The sequence below is a fragment of the Abramis brama genome (assembly GCF_963993115.1).
Source record: "Abramis brama genome assembly, chromosome: 4".
NCBI lineage: Eukaryota > Metazoa > Chordata > Actinopteri > Cypriniformes > Leuciscidae > Abramis > Abramis brama.
In genome coordinates, this window is record NC_139966.1 from 42,331,449 (window position 1) to 42,352,773 (window position 21,325).

A 21,325-nucleotide genomic window follows, 5' to 3' on the forward strand; every position below is an offset into this window, starting at 1 on the left:
ATTCATATGAATATATAAATTGGTATCATAAATTCTATATAAAATGTAACTTTCTGAAAGCATCAGTAAGGTCTCATCAATCTTCCCTGATGTCTTTTAAAAATATTTGTCCCTGTCTTATTCAAGGACAAAACCCACTCTGGCCCGTGGGAATTACACACAGATTCAGATCCCTAAAGATTGATGAGCATTTGAATTATCGGGGAATTTTATATAAGCTTGATTCAACTCTGGTCTGCTTCATTGACCTTCACTGTGTTCAGTAAGTCAGTGCTGGTGTGATGAACATGTTTTCTGTCTGGACTCTCAGCTCTCTGATCCTCAGCTACACTCTTGCCTTTCCCATCCTCAATGACACAAGGTAAGATATTTTCAAGCAGAACTGTAATGTTGTCCACAAAAGTGACCAATTCTGCTTCATTGAGATGTATTTGTTTTCAGCACGGAATCTTCGAAGGCGTTTTTTTCCAATTCCACAGAGGTCAAGGGAAACAGGTACGAAACGAGGGAAACACACACACACACACACACACACACACACACGCACACACTTTTTTGCATTTCAGTAACAAAATATGCTCAAATTCTCATTGTAAAAGTGGTTCTCCTGTCTTTTGGAAATATTCATAAAAACACTTTTATTGAATCAAAGTTTTAAGTGAACTGATCTGTCATTTCTTAATTAAAATGTTAAAATGTTATAACACTGTGTTGACATACGTATGTTACAAAACGTATTATCGTCTAAAACAACATGCAATCAAATAATTCAACCTCGAATCTAAATAATTATGACATTGTGTGTGTTTAGATTTGTCTATGAGTTGTTTTGCTTGTTTGTTATACAGAAATGCTTGTTAAATTGACCGGTTTGTTTTGTTTGTCTTTTTAGGTCACGAGATGACATGTCCGTTGGTCCTGTGGGGTAAGAATTTATAATTAACATGACAAGACTGAAATGCAAATGTTATGAATGAGTTTATGTCATTCACATGAGTACAATACAATTAAATTCTTCCTGGTAGCCCAATTTCATCTTGGAAAAACGACTGCATTCCACTGCATTCCACGAGTCAACGACATGAAAATGATAGACATCCCAACCTGCACAAAGTCATTTCTGGGAGTCAAGAAATCTCCAACGGTGGGGGGGGGGGGGATTTAGCTATAGATAAAAGCCCGCCCGCACTTATATTTGATTGGTTGGGTCCTTACATGCGCTTCGTGAGGCACACTAGCACACACACGCAAGGTCTCTTGCTCCCTCTCTCTACACGTTCTTCCCCCGGTAGACGTAGAATCCACAGCTAGATCAATGAGAAGCCCTATTACAACGACCATAATTTGAAGTGTCACACAGTTCTGAAATTATCGCACATTATAGGATTTTTTCCATTATTGATCGTACATCGTACAGAGGTCAAAATTATCGTACAAATACGATAATTATCGTACATCTGGCAACACTGCCGACCGGATTCGGTAAGAGTCTAATCTACCAGTTAGCTCCACTGGTAGCTAAGCGATGTTGTGATTGGCTGTAGTGTTATCCAATTGCGTGCAGTGAGATTTTCAAATGCATGCTTGGTGCCGCCCCTCGAGCTGGCCGATTTTCATTAGTAGACGCCAGACCATTAATCTTTTAGAATTAGGTCTTGATTTCCAGGCTACTTCCTGTAATGTGCACACACTGCCCAGCAGGCTTCAGGCTGGGGATGAGATAGCAGGAAAGATCACACAGGACCCATTTGGGCCAGGGAAAAAATAAGAGGTGTACAGGAGAAAAGGGAGAACACTTTTGATTGTTTTTGATTTTAAATGCAAAATGTCTATCCTTTGAGCCTTGCTTAGATTCAAAAGTAGCCTACCAACTTTCATTTGAGATTTCATTATTCATTCAAAAAGAGCAAATATATAAATGTATGTTATCAACACTTTGCTAATCTCATCTCTTCACACCAATGAAGAATAAAATCATACTTGCATTGATTCCTTTTCCTTTCTTTCTTTAAATAAAAAATATGCATCTAAAAATGAATCTGTGCAACTAAAAGTTCGTAAGTTCAGTAAAATGTCTAGGCTGCATATTTTCATAAATATTTCAATTACTCGCAGTAAAGGAAACAAGAGATTATGGCAAAATAAATGTAAAGCTGCACCTGCATTATATTACCAGAAGAGGGCCCCATACTATTAGAACACACACACACACACACACACACACACACTCTTTTTTGCATTTCAGTATGAAAATATGCTCAAATTATCATTGTATTTTTGTCCACAAAAGCGACCAATTCTGCTTCATCAAGATGATTTGTTTTCAGGGGGGAATCTGTTATGCAGATAACTCCCACGTATGAGGGAAACAGGTATAGCCTACACACACACACACACACACACACACACACAATGTTTTATGTATTTCAGTATCAAAATATGCTCGAATTCTCATTGTAAAAGTGGTTCTCCTGTCTTTTGGAAATATTCATAAAAACGCTTTTATTGAATCAAAGTTTTAAGTGAACTGATTTGTCATTTCTTAATTAAAATGTTAAAATGTTGTTAAAATTTCTTAATTAAAATGTAAAACTGTGTTGACATACGTATGTTACAAAACGTATTATCGTCTAAAACAACATGCAATCAAATAATTCAACTTCAAATCTAAATAATTATGACATTGTGTGTGTCTAGATTTGTCTATGTGGCTTGCTTGTTTGTTATACAGAAATGCTAGTAAAATTGACCGGTTTGTTTCATTTGTCTTTTTAGGTCACGTGATGCCGTGTACTTTCGTTTTATGGGGTAAGAATTTATAATTAACATGACAAGACTGAAATGCAAATGTTATGAATGAGTTTATGTCAATACAATACAATTAAATTCTTCCTGGTGGTAGCCCAATTTCTTCTTGGAAATACGACTATATGCATTCCAATGCATGCTAATATTTATCTTACAGCGGCAGCGGCTATTGGCTACTTCCTACCTGTAACGCGCACAAACTGGCCAACAAGCTTCAGTTTGGGGATGAGATAGCAGGAACGATCACACAGGACCCATATGGGCCAGGGAAAAAATAAGAGATGTACAAGAGAAAAAGGAGAAAAACTTTTGATTGTTTTTAGATAGATTTAATTGCAAAATGTCTATCCTTTGAGCCTTGCTTAGATTAAAAAGTACCAACTTTCATTTGAGATTTCATTATTCATGCAAAAAGAGCAAATATACTGAATATATATGTTATCAACACTTTGCTAATCTCATCTACACACCAATGAAGAATAAAATCATACTAGCATTGATTAATTTTCCTTTCTTTCTTTAAATAAAAAAATATGCATCTAAAAATGAATCTGTGCAACTAAAAGTTCGTAAGTTCAGTAAAATGTCTAGGCTGCATATTTTCATAAATATTTCAATTAATCACAGTAAAGGAAACGAGATTGTGGCAAAATAAATGTAAAACTGCACCTGCATTAGATTACCAGAAGAGGGCCCCATACTATTAGAACGCACGCACTCACACACACTCTGAATGTGTATGTGACATACTGATGCCATCTAAGCAGTGGCACAGCTGGCACCAGAAGACATTTCACCATTTTATGTGCACACAGCTCAACTGTATCAATCTCCTCCGGTGGACAGGTTTTATGACACCATTTGAAAGCTGTACAAATAAACAGTGTAACAGTGAAGCGGTCAAGCTGTGAAATTCTGAAGGTGTTCTAAAGGGGTCATCATTAGAAATGAAGACATAATACAATAAACTTAAATTAATTGAAATTGACTATCCAGTATCTCACAAGTGCAACTTTATATCTCATAATTGTGACTTTATATCTTACAATATCGTTAGCCTCATAGCATAATTGCCTAAGTCATATTTTTTTTAAAAATGACTTAGGCTATTATGCTATGAGGCTAATGATATGACAATTTAGAATTGCAACTTTAGAAAAAAAAAAATACTGTGACTTAATGTTTTGCAATGTAACTACTATTATAAATATTAACTATTTTCTCACCACTTGTCAGAAAGGAAGACAAAAAACCATAGAAAAATCAAGAAATTTGGTTAGTGCTGAACATCTTTCTTTTATTTTGTCTTTATCGTCTTTATCTTAAATCATACAAAATCATAATATGGTTGTAACGACAAGGTAAATGTTCCTCATTTCAAAGACACAAGATCACACAAGGCATCACAACAAGGCTTCACGCACTATGAAGAATGAGTTTTGGCCCATTAGTTCCACCCCTTCTCCAACCTTCTGAGCGATTCCAATAATTCTGCTGCCACTCACACGCTGAGAACCAGGGAAGAGGACAAGCAGATTTAGTGAATACTGAGTTCTCAGAAGGGAAAGACACCATTATCTGTGATTACTTTAATCAGAGGGTCTTCTTCATCATCAGATTCACTCGTCAATCAAAGGTGAATGTGACACGTCATGTTGCTTATGATTATCAGCTTCCTATAAAGAAAAGGAAAGAGGCCTCAAGTGGATTATGTGTGTCCTTGGAAGACCTATTCCAACAATATGTTCATCCTTCCTCTGCAAAGGAGGACACACAAACACACACACACACACACACACACACACACACACACACACACACACACACACACACACACACACACACACACACACACACACACACACACACACACACACACACACACACACACACACACACACACACACACACACACACACACACACACACATAATGGTGCTGCTCAACTGTGTTGTTGGCCTAAGATGGTTTGCTGGTTTTAAGAAGGTCTATCTGGTCTCCTATAAGCTACATTCACACAGTTAGTGTTTGGGATTGAAAAACTTATTTAACAGGTAGGACTCTTGAACTGATGTCATTAAACAAGTAAACACATGTCAGTCCCTTTTCTGTTCCTTTACACAGCTGTGAATATCATCTGTAACCAAGACAGCGACTAATATAGCAAAGTCCATTACACGAGTACGTCTCATTACAGTTGAAACAGAACAAGTCCAGTTAGCCTTTTTCACACTTCCATGTTTATGGTTTTAGGATTGGTGCTGCTAACAACAAGAGGTAACAGGTTTTGGATAACATTAGAGGTTACCGATACCGAAATCCGTTACGCCTCTATATTATATCCTGCATTTTGGTTTTCTGCAGATATACAGCCACTGAATCCGACAAGGCAGCTCCCCAGCTAACAGGGAACATTCTCAGAACGTTGGCTGACATTCTGGCAATGTTCTCTCAAAATTATGATCAAACATTATTCTGGTAACGTTATAGAATGTTTGTTCAATGTTATATGGTCTTTAAAAACATTATTTATACAATGTTCATGGAAGGTTTTCCCCCCAACGCCTGCTACAGACTGCGATTTTGGCAATCAAGATCATTAAAATATCCACACTGTAAGGCATGGATCTAATGAGCATCATTTGGGTACGACATGTATGTAGACTGTACGATGATGACACCTATTGAATCGTAGGCTATGCACGTTAGTATAGGAGAATAAAACGTAATCAGCATGTGCTAGTGGTAAAGAAATAGAGCCAGAGTAATCACACTTTGGCAAATGTGGTGTTATGTGCACTGAAAAATGAGGAGGAAGCAAAAGAGGATAATATGGATGCGGTCATGGCTAGGAAAAAGAGGCCAACTTAGCATGCCAATTTTGCAAATGGGGCTTGAGGTAAGTAGTTTTAGGTTTTAGTGCCATGTCGCATTGATCAATACGCCATGTAATGTCATGCTAGTCCGTAGACGTAGGTCGTATAGCACTGTGAGATGATCATGCTAAATTTCTGACATTGTCAACGGCCATCTTTGAATCGTCTATGTATGACGCAGGACCATCATTTAGGAGCCACGACCACAGGAATCGCCACGATTTGTCATCTTTCATCTGGGACAGGCCAAAATCGTACAATATGTACTGGGCATTAAAGCACTGTTCGATTTTGGCCATGATTCCCAAATGAGAAAATCCTGAAAGATTCCTCTGGTCCTGGGCCAAAAAAATTTTTTCCGCTAGTTTGACGTTCGCCGAGGACTGATTAATGACCATTGCAAAACGTTTTTTTTTTACTTCAGACAAAATTCAGGCAGTTTCAGAAGTCTTGAGGCACAAACCTGCAGTGTGACTAATCCTACGACTGTCAAATCAAAAAATATATATAGTGCAGAAACTGATGCCGCAATTAGTGAGACAATAAACTACCACTTGCTCCACACGTCTTCATTTCTTTCATTTACTTTTCAAGAAAAGCCATGCTCAAGATTAATGCTCAAGACTGTTTTTGTTTGCTAGCCACCATTTTAGTCCTGCACGTAAGCTCACAGTGAACGTGTCACAGATTGATAATGTAAAACTGTGGACGAGTCTTATTGCGTGCGTCTGTTTTTAACATGTCTTGCAGGGATTAGAGGTTACCAGAATCTGCTACTTAGATTTGGTGACCTTGCTGAGAGAATGACCTAGCAATGTTTCCTTGCATGTACCTTTTCTTGTACTCTTTCACTCTTTTAATCGTTGCTTTCAGTAACCCCAAGGATAGTCTGATAGATTTTAATGGTTTGGATTACTTTTCTTTTGTGGCAAACAGCTTTTCATGCCACAGTAAGGTCACCACAAAGTGGATTAAGACAAAGTGGTGCTCTCACGCTGTGCTACGAAAGTGGATGACTGCCCCACACACACACACACACACACACACACACACACACACACACACACACACACACACACACACACACACACAAACTGAATTTTGGAGTTGCACTTCCCAGCCAGCAGGCCAATTTCACGTCATTACCGAAAATGCAGATGAAAAGACTGTCAGTGTTTTTGAATGCTGCAATGAGCACTCTCAAGAATTAAATAAAAGGGAAAGAGAAACTGGAAGTTTTTTCCACTCACCCACTCCCACACAACTTTTCCTCTCCATGGTTGTTTTTCTGTAATCAAGGGTTGTTAGTTTCAGATTAAAATGCCTGATTATTGCCTCATTATAATACCTTATTTCACTTCAGTCATTCAAAATTCCTCCCTGTTAAAAATAAAATAAGCCTTGCCTGGTCGATTGTCCTCCTCATTGTGAACTCTACCCTATCAGTCCATCCTTCTCCCCTTATCTTCATCACTTACTGCCTGATGGAGCAGTCAATGAAGGCTGATCATTAGGGCTTCTAATGAGAGTGTACCTGTCTCTGCTCATAGCCACCGACCTGCTTCTATCCAATTTGACTCACTGGAGAACAAGTCAACCCCCTCAACACCCACACTGGTGCAGAGTGCGCAAGCCTCTGTCGTTACGGATGTGTGTCGGATGGTAATTTGTTCCTATCCAAAGCAACTTACACTACACAAACACTTACCCCCAGGGAGCAACATTAAAAGGCAGGGTATAGGCAATTGCATATTAGCTTTGTAAGCATAAGATCCCACCCTCCCTTCGGTACGCTCTCCAAAGCCTTCCAAACAAATGAACACACACAGCCAGAGCAGAGTCTGCAAGCGTCATGAGACACAGGGCCCTATTTTAACGATCTGAAACGCAAGTGTCAAAGCGCAAAGCGCAAGTAACTTTGTGGGCGGGTCTTGGCGCTGTTGCTATTTTCCCAGCGGGATAAATGACTCTTGCGCCAGGCGCAAATCTAAAATGGGTTGGTCTGAAGTAGCTTCATTATTCATAGGTGTGGTTTGGGCGTAACGTGAAATAAACCAATCAGAGCGTCATCTCACATTCCCTTTAAGAGCAGACGCGCTTTGTTCTAAAGCGGATTCCTATTATAACGGCGGATTTGCCAGACGCGCGCCAGGAGCTGTTCACAGCCAAGGAGAGCAACGCTCTCGTCAGGGACGTTGGGGATGGAGAAACCCACCCAAATTAACTTCGGTTAAAAAGGAGTATGATAATTTGGGTAAATGTGTAAGCTAGATGTATGCTTTTATAATAAATTGTCTATCTATCTATCTATCTATCTATCTATCTATCTATCTATCTATCTATCTATCTATCTATCTATCTATCTATATATCTATCTATCTATCTATCTATCATAATAATGTATGATTTGCAAAAATGAAAACTGCTGCTTCTGTGTAGATGAGAGAATCAAAGTGTATGCGCGTTGTGCACACGCTACATTAATTATGGCCAAGCATGCGCCCTTAAAATAGCATATGAATAACATGCGCAACGCGCCACTGACTTTAAACTATTTTTTCCTGGTTAGTGGCGCAATTGTTTTCTAAACCTGCAAAATAGCATTAAGGAACGTTTGCGCCGGAACACGCCTCCTTTTTTGCGCTGAACCGCCCAGGGAGCGCAAGTTCATTCCCTAGTTTAGCGACGTGCTTCTGTGGAGGGAAAAGCGCGCTTTGCGCGGGTGCAAAATAGGAATGAAACATGCGTCAGTGTACAAAGTCAATTGCGCTGGGTGCAAGATAGGGCCCACAGTGTTAAATTACCTCCTCTCAAAGGAGGTATGCAAAGACCTATGTTAACAGGCAGGTAGGACATCTTATTATTGCACTCGGACCGAATGCAATGATTGGACGAACATTTTTTTAGTTCTGAAACGTCTAAAGAAGATATATGTACACGTTTTAATATTTAGACCACTTCTAATAGGAACGGGAGATTGACAGACGGATCGGTGCAGCTTCTGCAGTAATGCAGTCGATGTACCGGTCTGTCGTGGTGAAGAAAGAGCTGAGCCGCAAGGCGAAGCTCTCGATTTACCGGTCAATCTACGTTCCTACTCTCACCTATGTTCATGGACAAGACAAGATCCCGGATACAGGCGGCCGAAATGAGCTTTCTCCGCAGGGTGGCTGGGCGATCCCTTAGAGATAGGGTGAGAAGCTCGGTCACCCGGGAGGAGCTCAGAGTAGAGCCGCTGCTCCTCCACATCGATAAGGGCCAGCTGAGGTGGCTCGGGCATCTTTTCCGGATGCCTCCTGGTCGCCTTCCTGGGAAGGTGTTCCGGGCATGTCCCACCGGGAGGAGGCCCCGGGGAAGACCTAGGACAAGCTGGAGGGACTATGTCTCCCGGCTGGCCTGGGAACGCCTCGGTGTCCCCCCGGAAGAGCTGGAGGAAGTGTCTAGGGAGAGGGAGGTCTGGGCATCCCTGCTTAGACTGCTGCCCCCGCGACCCGGCCCCGGATAAGCGGAAGAAGATGGATGGATGGATGGCACTTCTAATATTGATTGCTGGGAAGGGAAGAGAGATCCACCCAATAAAACAAAAAGTGTTTATGAAAAACATTGCTTACACTTCCTTTAAATTATGTTTTATTAACAAAGTTCGGGAGGAGCACGTTCAGATAATCAAACCTAATTAAACACATGTGGAGCACATTCAGACAATCAAACCTAATTAGACACGAGTGGACCACACTCTGTTAATCAACCCAGTCAACGAGGTAAGAGGTGTATATATATATACTGCAAACTTAACTCTGTTCGTTGACAGTTTAACAGCATCCCTCCAACACCCCATCTCCTCACTTCTAGTCCTAAATAGTCTTACAACAATGGGGGAGTACTCTGGGTTCGGGCAAAATTTCCGAGCTCGGAGCCCTCCCCGGACAGCACGCCAAATACGCATAATCTTTACTCTGTTTAATTGATGTAAGGGTGAACTCGTGAAGTAGCTCATCTTCATCTCATCCTTAATATGATCTCAATCTAAATCTCAGTCAAATCTTATCTTCAGTTTCAATTTATCCTTAATTTCATCTCAATCTAAATATCAGTCATATCATATCTCATCTCATTTCAACTTAATCTCATCTCATCCTTCATCTCATCCCAGTCTCTCTCTGTCATCTCATCTCAACTCCGTCTCATCACATTTCAGTTCCATCTCATAACATCCTTCATCTTACTTCAACAATTCAGCTCCAATCTATATCATCATTCATCTTACTTCAATCTAAATCTCAGTGTTATCTCACCTCTTCCTTCATCTCATTTTTTAAACTAAATATAATCTCAACTCCACCTCATAATCTCATTCTTAATCTAAATTTTAGTCACATCTCATTCTCAGTCTCAACTCCTCCTCAGTCTAAATCTGTCACCTTTCATTCTCAGTCTAATTAATCCTTAATCTCATTTCATTTTAATATAAAACTCAAAATCATTTTATCTTAACTCATTTTAACTCCATCTCATCTCAGTCTAAATCTCAATGCAGTCTCACCACATCCTCCATCTCATCTCAAGTGTTATTTCATTCAACTCTCCATCTCAACTAATCTCTCTCTCCATCTCAATTCATTCTCCTATCATTTCATTCAACTTCATCTCATCCTCAGTCTCAAATCATCTTCAATCTCATTTCATTTAAATTTAAAACTAATTCATCTTCAAATCTCATTTCAACTTCAACTCCATTTCATTTTAACTAATTTCAATCTAAATCTCAATGTTATCTCACCTCATACTACATTTCATATCAATACAATTTAATCTCATCTAATCTTTTGCCTCAAACTCATCTCATCTCAACTCCAATTTATCTGGTCCTTAATCCCATCAATCAATCTAAATCTCAGTCTGATCTCATCCTCAGTCTCAACTCATCAACAATCACATCTCAATTGTTTTCTCACCCAACTTTCCATCTCAGCTATATCTTTCTCTCCATCTCATCTCACCTCACCTTGTTTCAATCTCAATTCAAGCTCATCTCATCTCATTTCAATTTCAATTCAAGCTCATTTCATCTCATTCCACCCCATCTCATCCCCAATCATCCTCAATCTCATCTTTTCATTGTCATCTCATCTCATCTCTTCCACGTCTCATCTTAACTGAAGCTCATCTTCATTACTTTAACTGCATGTACCCCCTCTGTTCTGTCTTAAACCTGGACTATCAGTGAGGTAATTATGTGAAATATGGAAACAAATTACAGTTCATTCCTGCAAATGATGGCACCGGCAGCTGGCTGTCGGCCACCCTGGCAATGATTCACACGGCTCACAATCAAATGACCAAATGCCTTCACACTCCCTACACACACATTCGTGCCAACCGAGCCTCCTCTGTATTTGAGATGTAGTCTCTCCCACATATGAAATATGGCAAACATTACACAGTGATACAGAGGAGCGCCATATGCCCACAGAGATTGTTGAGGTGTTAAAGTCTCCGCCAACATGAGAGAGAGTTAACCAGAGAACTTATGATGACAGTTTTTAATGATGAGAAAATCACAAGAAACAAAAGTTAAATGAACCTGAATCCTTTTACAGGTTATTCAATATTAATTTAATACACAAATCTGATTTTAAAGTGCAAGCTTATATTAAGGAAAGGACAAACACTGGATCATGTCACCTTCAGAGGACAAGAGCTGCATAATGTAAAATGACTGCAAATTAGAAATCCGTAGCAAGGCCATCAACTCCATAATACAAAATCCTTTTATCAAAATCATATATTTTCCTCCCATTCATCTGTTTTTCACACATTATTGACTCATCTGCTTTAATACTCTGTTACAATCCCCAGGCTGAGACTGTGGCCTCTCTCCCATTCTCCATCTTTTGTGTGATGTCTCTGCAGAGCCCAGATGAATATGAATGTCAAATGTCAGGGTGTCACCTCTCAGCACATGTGTTGGACAACTTTTGTCACTCTGCTCTGCCAGAGCAACATTCGCCTGCTCCCAGACAGATATTTCCTCTCACCGGGTGTTTACGGTCCTGCCAACAGAAGCACTGAAACCAGAGCCAACAAATGAATGTGGGCGCCACGTGTTGGCCTGGTCGTCAGTCACATCCTTCAGTACATGAAAACGGCTACATTTTTTTAAATTATAGGCTTAGATCAAATGTAGGCTATCCATCTTCACCCTGAATCAGGAAGCCTCAAATTATGTTTTACAACAAACCAATATCAATTGAAAAACACACTGGCAAAATACAAACATTTTTAGAAGTTAATTGTGTTAAAAAAATAAATATATATTGTTGATTAGTCTACAGCAGTTGTTTCAGTCCACAAATTTGATTGGGTGAGTGACTATATTCATGTACATTACTAATGAGTTGGTGGCGACAAGTTGTATGAGTCACTGAATCATTAATTCAAACGATTCGTTAAAAAAACTCCGATTCATTCAGAAACTAAACAACAAAAGTCTTTGTGAGTGAGTCGAATCATTCACTCAACAGATTCATTTAAAACAGTGATTCATTCAGGAGCTAAACTGAGGCAGTGTGATGCTCGGAGACGCAGGACTTTTGATACTACTGCGGTTTCGTTTGGAGCTGTTTACGGAGTGAAAATAGACTATCTGGCATGTTATCTGACATTTTAAAAGGTAAGTTACTCAATTTATTGTTTTTTGTTAACTGTTGTTTAAAAGCAATATCACAATCGCAGAGTCGCGCACTTACGCATGTAGTTTGACTTAAAGATGTCGGGTGTATGTATGAAATAGCAAACGCTGTTACATTTGGTTACATCTAAATAGTTATTCAGGTGAATAAATTCACGTTCGTTGAGTAGTTACTGAAATGTAGCCTACTAACGTTCTGGCAAAGTTCTCTTGAAGTAATGAACAACGTTTTTTTCAGTAACGTAAGGCTAATTTGTTTAGAGTTCTCGGGTCTTTAATAATGTTCTCAAAAAGTTAGCAAAAACAAATAAAATTATTGCCACAACGTTATCGTTCATCGTTTATTTCTAAAAAGTTTTTGGGTGTTCATCTAACGTTTTTTAAATGTTAACTACCTGTTTCAGGACACTCAGAGAACATTAAAAATTAACATTCTCATAAATGTCTGAAAAAAATATAAAATGCAATCTTCCCTTAACGTTCCCATAACCAAAAAAAAAGAAAAAAAAAAAGAAGAAGAAAGGTTTTAACATTTAAAAAAATGGAAATAATGAAATGATTCAGAAATCATTTTTTTTCATAAATTATTAATGGGAACATTGGCAAAATATTCTTTGAACATATTTTAGTTAGCTTGGATTAGTGAAACTTTTTTTGAAATTTCAAAGTAAGCTATTATATTGGCCAATGCTGCAATTTTGCTGGTTCACAGTTTAACAAGCTTGAATTTGATTCAATCCATGCATGGAGAAATGTTTGCCTTTTGCCAGGATGTTCAAAATTTTGCTTGGTGAAATTTTGTGAGTAAAATCCAGGCATTTCAATAGGAATCTGTGCGATCAAGATTTTTGCATTAGGGATGAAAAGTTCTCCACACAGATTCCTCTCGTGTTCAAGTTGGTCACGTGAATTCAATGCGTTGACCAACAGAAAGCTGCTTGGTTTGAAAGTGACTTCTATTGCTGCGTCCCAATTCAGAGGCTGCATCTTTCGAAGGCCGCATTCAAAGGGCGATTGCGTCACCACGGCACAAAGAAGGCTGTCCCAAATCGAAAGGCTCCTTCAAATTTGGCCTCCAAATGAGTTTTGCAGTAAACGAAGGATACAACAGATCCTTTGCAGCCCCAGAATTCATTGTGCGCCTCTGACGACACGTTTTTTTTTTTTAGAGAATTTGTCGAATTACACTTACTGAAATATCTAATGATACAAATGTAAAAATAAAGAAAAACCTTTAAAGCGGTTCAAATGTTGAATTATAGCTTAAGATGCGATTATATATAGTATATTCTTTATTACAGAAATGGACCATGGTGAACATAATAGAAAGTTTGTGAACCCTGTTTTGTTTTCAGACAGGTAAATATAACTTTTAAAAAAGTCTAGTCCAAATGTTACTGCCGCTCATCAACGGCAGCTGTCACAGTTGATAGGCGACAAGAACAATCTTCCGTAGGCTATAACGTCCCATTTAACAACTCTTGGGCTGAATCCGAAATCGCCCCCCTAAACCCTCATTCACTATTCCCTACACTAGTCCACTAATACTGTTCACTTTGAAGGAGTGAATGAAAAGGGGTGAGCAAATTCAGACGGTCGTTCAGTGTACATTGGCCGTACTCTCATTATTGCAGTGCAATGTGGGATTGAATAAGTGCACTCAGTAACGTCCACTATGGTTTCGGACACCACTACAAGTTACTGGGTTCTCACTTTTCATGTTTTCTGGGTTGGTAGATGCACCGGGGACCCGATTATAGCACTTAAACACGGAAAAAGTCAGATTTTCATGATATGTTCCCTTTAAAAGGGAAAAGAACAAGTAGGGACCTGTCATGGCAGTGCTGAATGACTGTTTAAGAAAGATGTAGATTTTGTAAGGACCTCAAGTTAGATGAATAAAAAATGGCGTAAACAATCCAAGTCCTTTAAAGCAACACAAAGGAACTTTTCCTCTTCGGTCGCCCTACAGGTTGGAAGCGGAATTGTCCATTACCGCTGTCGTAAATCATTTCTCCGCCCGCAGTCTACTGTTGCACGCACACACGCTGTTTATCCAGCACCGGCTTTGGAATGAACGATGTCCACTGACAAGGTAGAGTATGTTGCATGATTTCATGAAAGTATGATGTATTGCGACATCAGAAACGAAGGAAAACTAAATAATGACTATTGTAACGCTTGGCGTAAAGCAAGTCAAATTTGTAGTTTTCTTATGTCTCATTCGAACTACAGAAACGCGGTTTGGCAAACTTGCATGGTGTTGTTATAGCAGATATAGGGCTGCAAAGCGAATCCAGAAGTGCCTTTCACCCTGTTACGACTTGAACCACTGATACGATTTTGGAAACATTATTTTAAGGTAAAAAATGTTCCTTAGTGTTGCTTTAAGTAGTTTCCCAATATCATAAGAGTTTCCAGCCGTCTCACCAGCAACACTTCTCATACCCAGTCATGGTCTTCCTGTTTTAATTAGTGGTGCTGATGGCAGCTGCAGTGGGTACCTATGAACAGCGAGTGAGTCAGGGTGAAGGAGGGTTAACTGATTGGAAAAGCAATCACAGCCCACCGTAGCTGCCTGATTAGATGATTATCTGCAGGGGTTGGGAGCTCCAGGAGCAATCAGCCGTGGCTGAGGAGGAGACGGGAGCAGGTGCGAGGGAGTCGCTTTCATGGAAGATATGAACATGGAAGCTGACAAGGCCTGGAATACCGAACATCAAAATTTGCCGTGATCCAGGGAACTGCCTCCAGCTGGCAGTGATGTAACAAGTTGTTGGATTAGAACACTAATGGCAGGCAAACAGGCAGAAGAGGGTAACATGAACACGAGCACAAAAGACCAGATGGCATGTAGACAGCAAACAAACCACCTCAGCAACTTACTTTAAATTATTACGTTACACAAATTAACTACATCTTTATTAGAGGTACAGCAGTCGTTTTGAAAATGTGTAGCTTATAGCTATTTTTGGCATCACTGCTTTTTATGGCACATTATTAGGCTCATAGCCGTACAACCGGAGGAGTTTAGATAACAAAACACTCTCTCTTAGAATGTCTCAAAAAGATTTGGAAAATAGGCTACAGGTAATTTAAGGGAATTGGTTCAATCAGATGGTTCATTTCAATGAAGCTGTTAAAAAGTATTTTTTTCCCCAGTATTTTCCGACTCGTTCTTCTGAACATCAGTGTAATAAAGTGCCTGCAGAGGATTTTGCATTATTAAGCAAGAATAATATTTTGATAAATCCTTTTGAACAATATTTTAATGATGGCAGTTTCCTTTAATAATGCTACATATAGGCTATCTTCCAATGATACAGACTAATACTACTATAATCATTCAAATCCCTAATTTAATTAGTTGAAACTAATTTGTCAGTGAACATGTGAATGAGCATGAATGTGCAGTTGATGGATACCAGATACCATAAGAACAAATACATAGCTGGATTCATTTTAACACTGAAATTGAGACGGCTGTCACTACTGAGAAATACGAGGAAACGTGAGGTTCCAACGGTCATTTCTAAATGGATTGGCTGGGGAAGCCATTGACTGACACCAGAGGATTTTTTAAATGCCTGTCTATCTCCACCACAGGAGGACGACTAATGGACATTGTGGGGTGCAAACACCATTTAGAAATTCATAAAATGTATTCTGCTACAGTAATGATTGGAAAGAACCCCCCCCCCCCCCCCCCCCCCCCCGCACTTTACTGACCAGACTGCCATGATTGACATTTTTTGTGCTAGTAATGAATGGACTAACTGCTAAACCCCTTGGACCGCTGAGGGTCATACAGCCCCTTATTAGAGGTACCGCTGAATAGGAATAGTGAGAAACAAGTAGATTAAATTATATTCATCATAACCGAAAGGCACTCTCTTGGGGCTAACAGCAATTATCATTCACAGCCATCAGTGTATCTCAGCTTAAATATCTCTCTTAGTTGAAAAGTACTTACAATAACTTTTACAATAACACAATTTTTAAAAGTGAATAGATGGTCATAATCGATTGAAGGCGCTGTGCACAGTACACATGTAACCAGCTGCATTTGTGTGCAGATACTGCAATGAGCCCCATTAAATGCAATGTTAAGTCATCATTAGAAGCTTATTTTATACATGCAGTGTTTATGGGATGATGATTACTTGCATGTCTGAAAAGAAGAGTCAAGCTTATCAAAGTCCCTCCTGCTGCTTTAACTCGAGTTGGTCTGTAATGTAATCTGCTCTGGGCTTTTGTTCTCTTAGCAGGAGCTTCGGCAGCATCTGCCAAACTGCTCTTTCTTCCTCTTATGAATAGTATATTCAGTTTCAGTTGCACACATTTTCAGTTGCAGGAAAGAGTATGTTCAATAGAGAAATTAAAATGTATAATTGTAGAGTAGACCGTTGATAGATCCTTTGTGTTACTTATTTGAAGAGCAGAGGGAAAGTTAGCATAAATTTAATTTGTGATTAAAACCAGCGTGGTTCACATACTTTTTCCTTTAACCTTTTATGCATTTGGCAAATGCTTTTGTCCAGAGCACTTTTATAGTTGACACGAAACAGAAGTTCTTTTCTTTCCTATTGTGACGTATATCCGAGTGAAATGGCTTCTCGAACAAGAAAAAAAAAATGAGTGCAAGACTTGATTTTGCCCATCGGCAGTGGTTAAATTGGGCCGGGGATGCGCAAAACCAAAAGTAATACCCACCGCTCTCCACAGAACATAACATATTCATTTTATTTTATTTTTCATGTTCGCAATTATGAGGAAAAAAACAATGTTACAGACGTGAGCGCTCTGAAAGTGGCACTAAAAGACTGTTTAAAACTTTCACTGAGACCTCAAACAGAAAGCACAAAGCCTTTCTTTAAAATGAATTTCGTTTTGTATTAATTGTATCTTAATTTTAATCAATGTTTCAAACCAACCAATCAACCAATTGCCTGGATTTAATAAATAAGAAGTATATATAGCAGACAATAAATAATCACGACACGGAGGCGCTGGCGCGTGAATTGGAGCTCGTCTCATAAATGAACCGAAACTCAGCGTAAGGTAGCCTACTTGCCTGACAGGCCTGAGAAATATATCTATAGAAAGCTTGAAATGTCTTCTTTTAAACAGAACAATTCAAAATGAAAGAAAACAGACTGCTCTCTCCTTATGTAATCCGTATGAAATGTGCATTTCTCTCTGGCACGTTCACTACTGCGAAGATCGTGAGTCAGCATCGTCAACTTCATCTATGCAGGGCACTGACACAGAAAACACTTGTTTATTAATAAACAATTAAAATGTCTCCTTGGTATATTTTACTTTGGTAACATTTACATTTTCTTTACTATAACTTTTGATAATTACATTTTTCCAGAATAAAAGTACTCATTTCTTTAAAAAACAAACAAACAAACAAACAAACAAAAAAAAAATTCCCCAAAATATTGAACTGTAGTGTATTTAATATATGAATCTTCACAAATCCTAACAGTGGGTCTTTTCACAGGCGGCTTTTAACCCTATAATATGATCCTATCCGTTACTGAAAAACTGGTGATTTATTGACCTTCAGCAAAATGAAATTCACACATGGAACAGGCTGGGAAAGTCCTTTTCCTTAAAATATTTGTGATTAATTCATTATCTACATAAACCAGAAACATTAAAAAAAATTATCTTAAATACAGTATCCTGTATTTGCTCAACAACAACAACAACAACAACAAAAACTCATACATCTGGAACATTTCACAATACAGCAAAGCACAGGAGTTTAGGAAGCTAAAGCTGATGTTTATTGCTTTGGAAGAAAATAAATTGTGGACTTTTATCTCAGATACATTTTGCCCTGTTGTACCATAAGATTTTGGACTTGTTTTATTTATTTTTTTTTTTTTTTAAAGAAGAATTGGCTCAGGAAATTACAGCTGTCCCTTCTCTCTGAGCTCTAAAATTCCATTTCACAGTCCGAGCCTAATCCAGATGCCGTCATCCAAGGCCTAGTCAGGGTCTGAGTCACCGAGTTACCATGTCTTCGGCTGTTACCTATGTGTGAGTCTCTACTTGAGACCCATACAAATAGCACCTACTCTGAGTGATGAGAGCAGAGCTTTAGCAGGAACAGTGCTGTATCCAGCCATCAGCTGTAGCTACAAAGCTTTTAAATATCTTGGCTGCCAAAGTTCAGGCCAGTCGGTAAGTTTGTGGAGTTGTTTTTTGATCCATTGAGAGGTTGTGACATTTCTCCATTAACCTCTCTCTTGCTCTTTATCACCTTCACCGAAGCCATTTTTAATGTCACGCTGTCACACCAATTTTGGATGACGGCATTTTCCCTTCCCTTCGCTTCACACACGCTCGGCTTAAAAGTGCACCAATTATTGCTATAGCACACCCTTTCCCTTGCTGAAGAATCAAATAAGCCCATCTGTGTGGTTTAACGGTATGGATAGGAGCCCAGTTTTGTATGAATGCTGAAACGCAGTGTTTTTTATTCATCAATTTGACTAATTCACAGCTGATCATCACACAAAAATGATGCAGTAATTTCCTTATTGCATGAATAAAGAAATTAAACAAACCTGCTGTGTTTTGCCAGAGATCAGTAAACGTCAAACATCTGTAGATGTGGCTCACATGCTCTAAAACAGGGTTCCTCAATTGGTTTTTACCAAGGGCCAAATTCTGCCGTCAATACAAAGCCAAGGGCCACCGACCAAAATGTTATGACCTTAATGTTTGCTCTTCTGCTATTATTGTTGTTGTTGTTGTTTTGTTAAAAGAGTCACAAATGAGAGAAGTGACAGCGAGAGGCTGAAGCAATAGCTCTGATGTTAGGGCTATATTCTGTTGTAGCAATTCTGAGATACTGATCAAGATGCACACTGGACAGTCTGTTTCTATCCTGGTTCTTGATGTTGTTCATTATAGAAAACGATGACTCACAGATGTAAGTGGATGGGAACATTGAAAGAAGGAACATTGCAATAATTCTGCTGTTCTTGAATTTAGCTTGAGAAACCACTTTTGTCCAAAAGTCACTCACACTAGCCTCCTTGTGTTGCTCTCTGATCAAGTGAGACTTTGACATTTCCAAAATCTCCAGCTGCAAAGATGCTTCATCCAAGGATGAAACCAGGCGTTTAGCCTCAGCAGTCCATTGTCCATCTGCTGGGACTGAAAATGGCTGTCTTAGGAAGAGAAGGAGTTCACTTGACAGGTTAAAGCTCTGAAATCGCTCTTTGAAATTCTCTGCCAGTCTCATCACAAAGTCGCGCATTAACGGGTCCTCTTGCACATGGTGTTTCTCGCAATGCTGTTGTAAATACGGAAAGTGCAGCTTTCTCCCTTGAAGATCCCGCTCAAAAAGGGTCAGCTTTAAACGAAAAGCTTCAACCGCTTCGTACATGTCAGCAATAGTGTGGTTCATGCCTTGCAATTGCAAATTAAGCTGATTTAGGTGAGACATGACATCGCACAAAAAATGCACGAATGCCATCTCTGTGTCGTCAGTCAAAAACCTCAGAAATGTCTCTGCCTTTTGGCTTTGAAGGCTGCTTAAAAATGAACAAAGTTCATTTTGAAGTTCACACACTCTTTCCAGTACACGACCCTTGCTCAGCCATCGGACATCATTGTGCAGCAATAGATTGTGCCGTTCTGCAGACATTTCCTCCTGCAAGGCTCGGAAAAGGCGATGTTGCAGACCAGAACTCCATTGTCTCTTTTATTTTTCCAGACAATTTGGCGCATAACACCGATTTATGAATTATACAGTGAAATGCTATGAGTTTTGGATTGACAGCAGCTAGCCTGCTTATCAGGCCTCTGTGATGTCCAACCATTGACGGAGCCCCATCAGTGACAACTGACACAACTTTGCTTAAATCTAATCCATTCTTTTCAAAGAATTGCATCAGTTCGTTAAAAATAATTTCTCCGGTTGTACGTCCCTGTATTGGCAGCAAACAAAGCAGCTCTTCACGGAAAACCTTCCCATCAAAAAATCTGACGAACACTGACAGCTGTTCAATGTCGGTTCGGTCGCAAGACGAGTCTATTGCAAGTGACATGACTTCGGCTTTCTTTATGTCGGATAAAAGATTGGACAGACACTCACCCGCCAATGCCTCTACTCTTCTTGTTGCTGTGGAATCGGATACTGGCACCTTCTGTAATAGCTCCACAACCATTTTTTTCGTTTTCTCATCGTGATTTAAAACTTCATCCACCATGTCAATCGCACAGGTTTTAATTAATTTTTAAAGGTTTTAAAGGCTTTTTGGCCTTTGCCAGGTTCCAAGCCACACGTAAGGATGCAGCATTCTCCTGTATGGATGTGGTTTTATGAATAACAGCACCTGATTGCTTGTAAGCTGCTACCAATTGTGTTACCTTCTGTTTGCGACTCTCAGAATGTTCAGGAAAATTGCTGTTAAAATTGCAGTGCAATGAGTTGAAATGGCGTTTGATATTATCAGCCTTACAGACAGCCACGGTCTGCGTGCATAACAAACACGTTGGCTTTGCGTTGTTGTGGTCAGGCAAAATAAAACAAAATTGTTCAGTCCATTCAGATTTGAATCGTCTATTTTCTGTGTCCACTTTTCTTTTCTTAACACTTGCCATATTTTTGATGTGCGCGAATGCTGTCAGATACTGCGTTTGAATTTTAACGCCAGTGACGTGCTTATGCTGATGTTACCATGACAACCTTGAAATGAGCGCGGGCCAAACATTTTCGTCTCACGGGCCGGATGTGGCCCGCGGGCCGCCTATTGAGGAACACTCCTCTAAAATAAGTCACATTGGCTTTAAATAAAAAGGAAAAAAAAAGAGAAATCTAACGGCAAAGTGAGTAAAACGAATCTTTAGTCTTGAGCCTTCATTACAATAAGGATGGTTGAAGCCACTTTTCTTTTCTTTTTAATCATACCAAAAGTACTAT

The 21,325-nt window shown here is 39.3% G+C and overlaps 1 protein-coding gene across 2 annotated transcripts; it reads left to right on the forward strand.

Annotated features, from left to right (window-relative positions):
• The first annotated feature begins 211 nt into the window (after positions 1-211).
• On the forward strand, positions 212-3,354 carry LOC311081834 (uncharacterized protein). Of its 2 annotated transcripts, XM_084112538.1 has the most exons (6): positions 212-361; positions 442-495; positions 893-925; positions 2,328-2,372; positions 2,776-2,808; positions 2,966-3,350. In XM_084112538.1, the coding sequence occupies exons 1-6, from the start codon at positions 282-284 to the stop codon at positions 3,084-3,086; spliced, it is 366 nt and encodes a 121-aa protein (XP_083968664.1). In that variant the 5' UTR covers positions 212-281; the 3' UTR covers positions 3,087-3,350. The 2 variants fall into 2 exon arrangements, with proteins under 2 accessions (XP_083968664.1, XP_083968665.1); XM_084112539.1 differs by lacking the exon at positions 2,328-2,372 and having other exon boundaries at positions 2,966-3,354.
• The last annotated feature ends 17,971 nt before the right edge of the window (positions 3,355-21,325 follow it).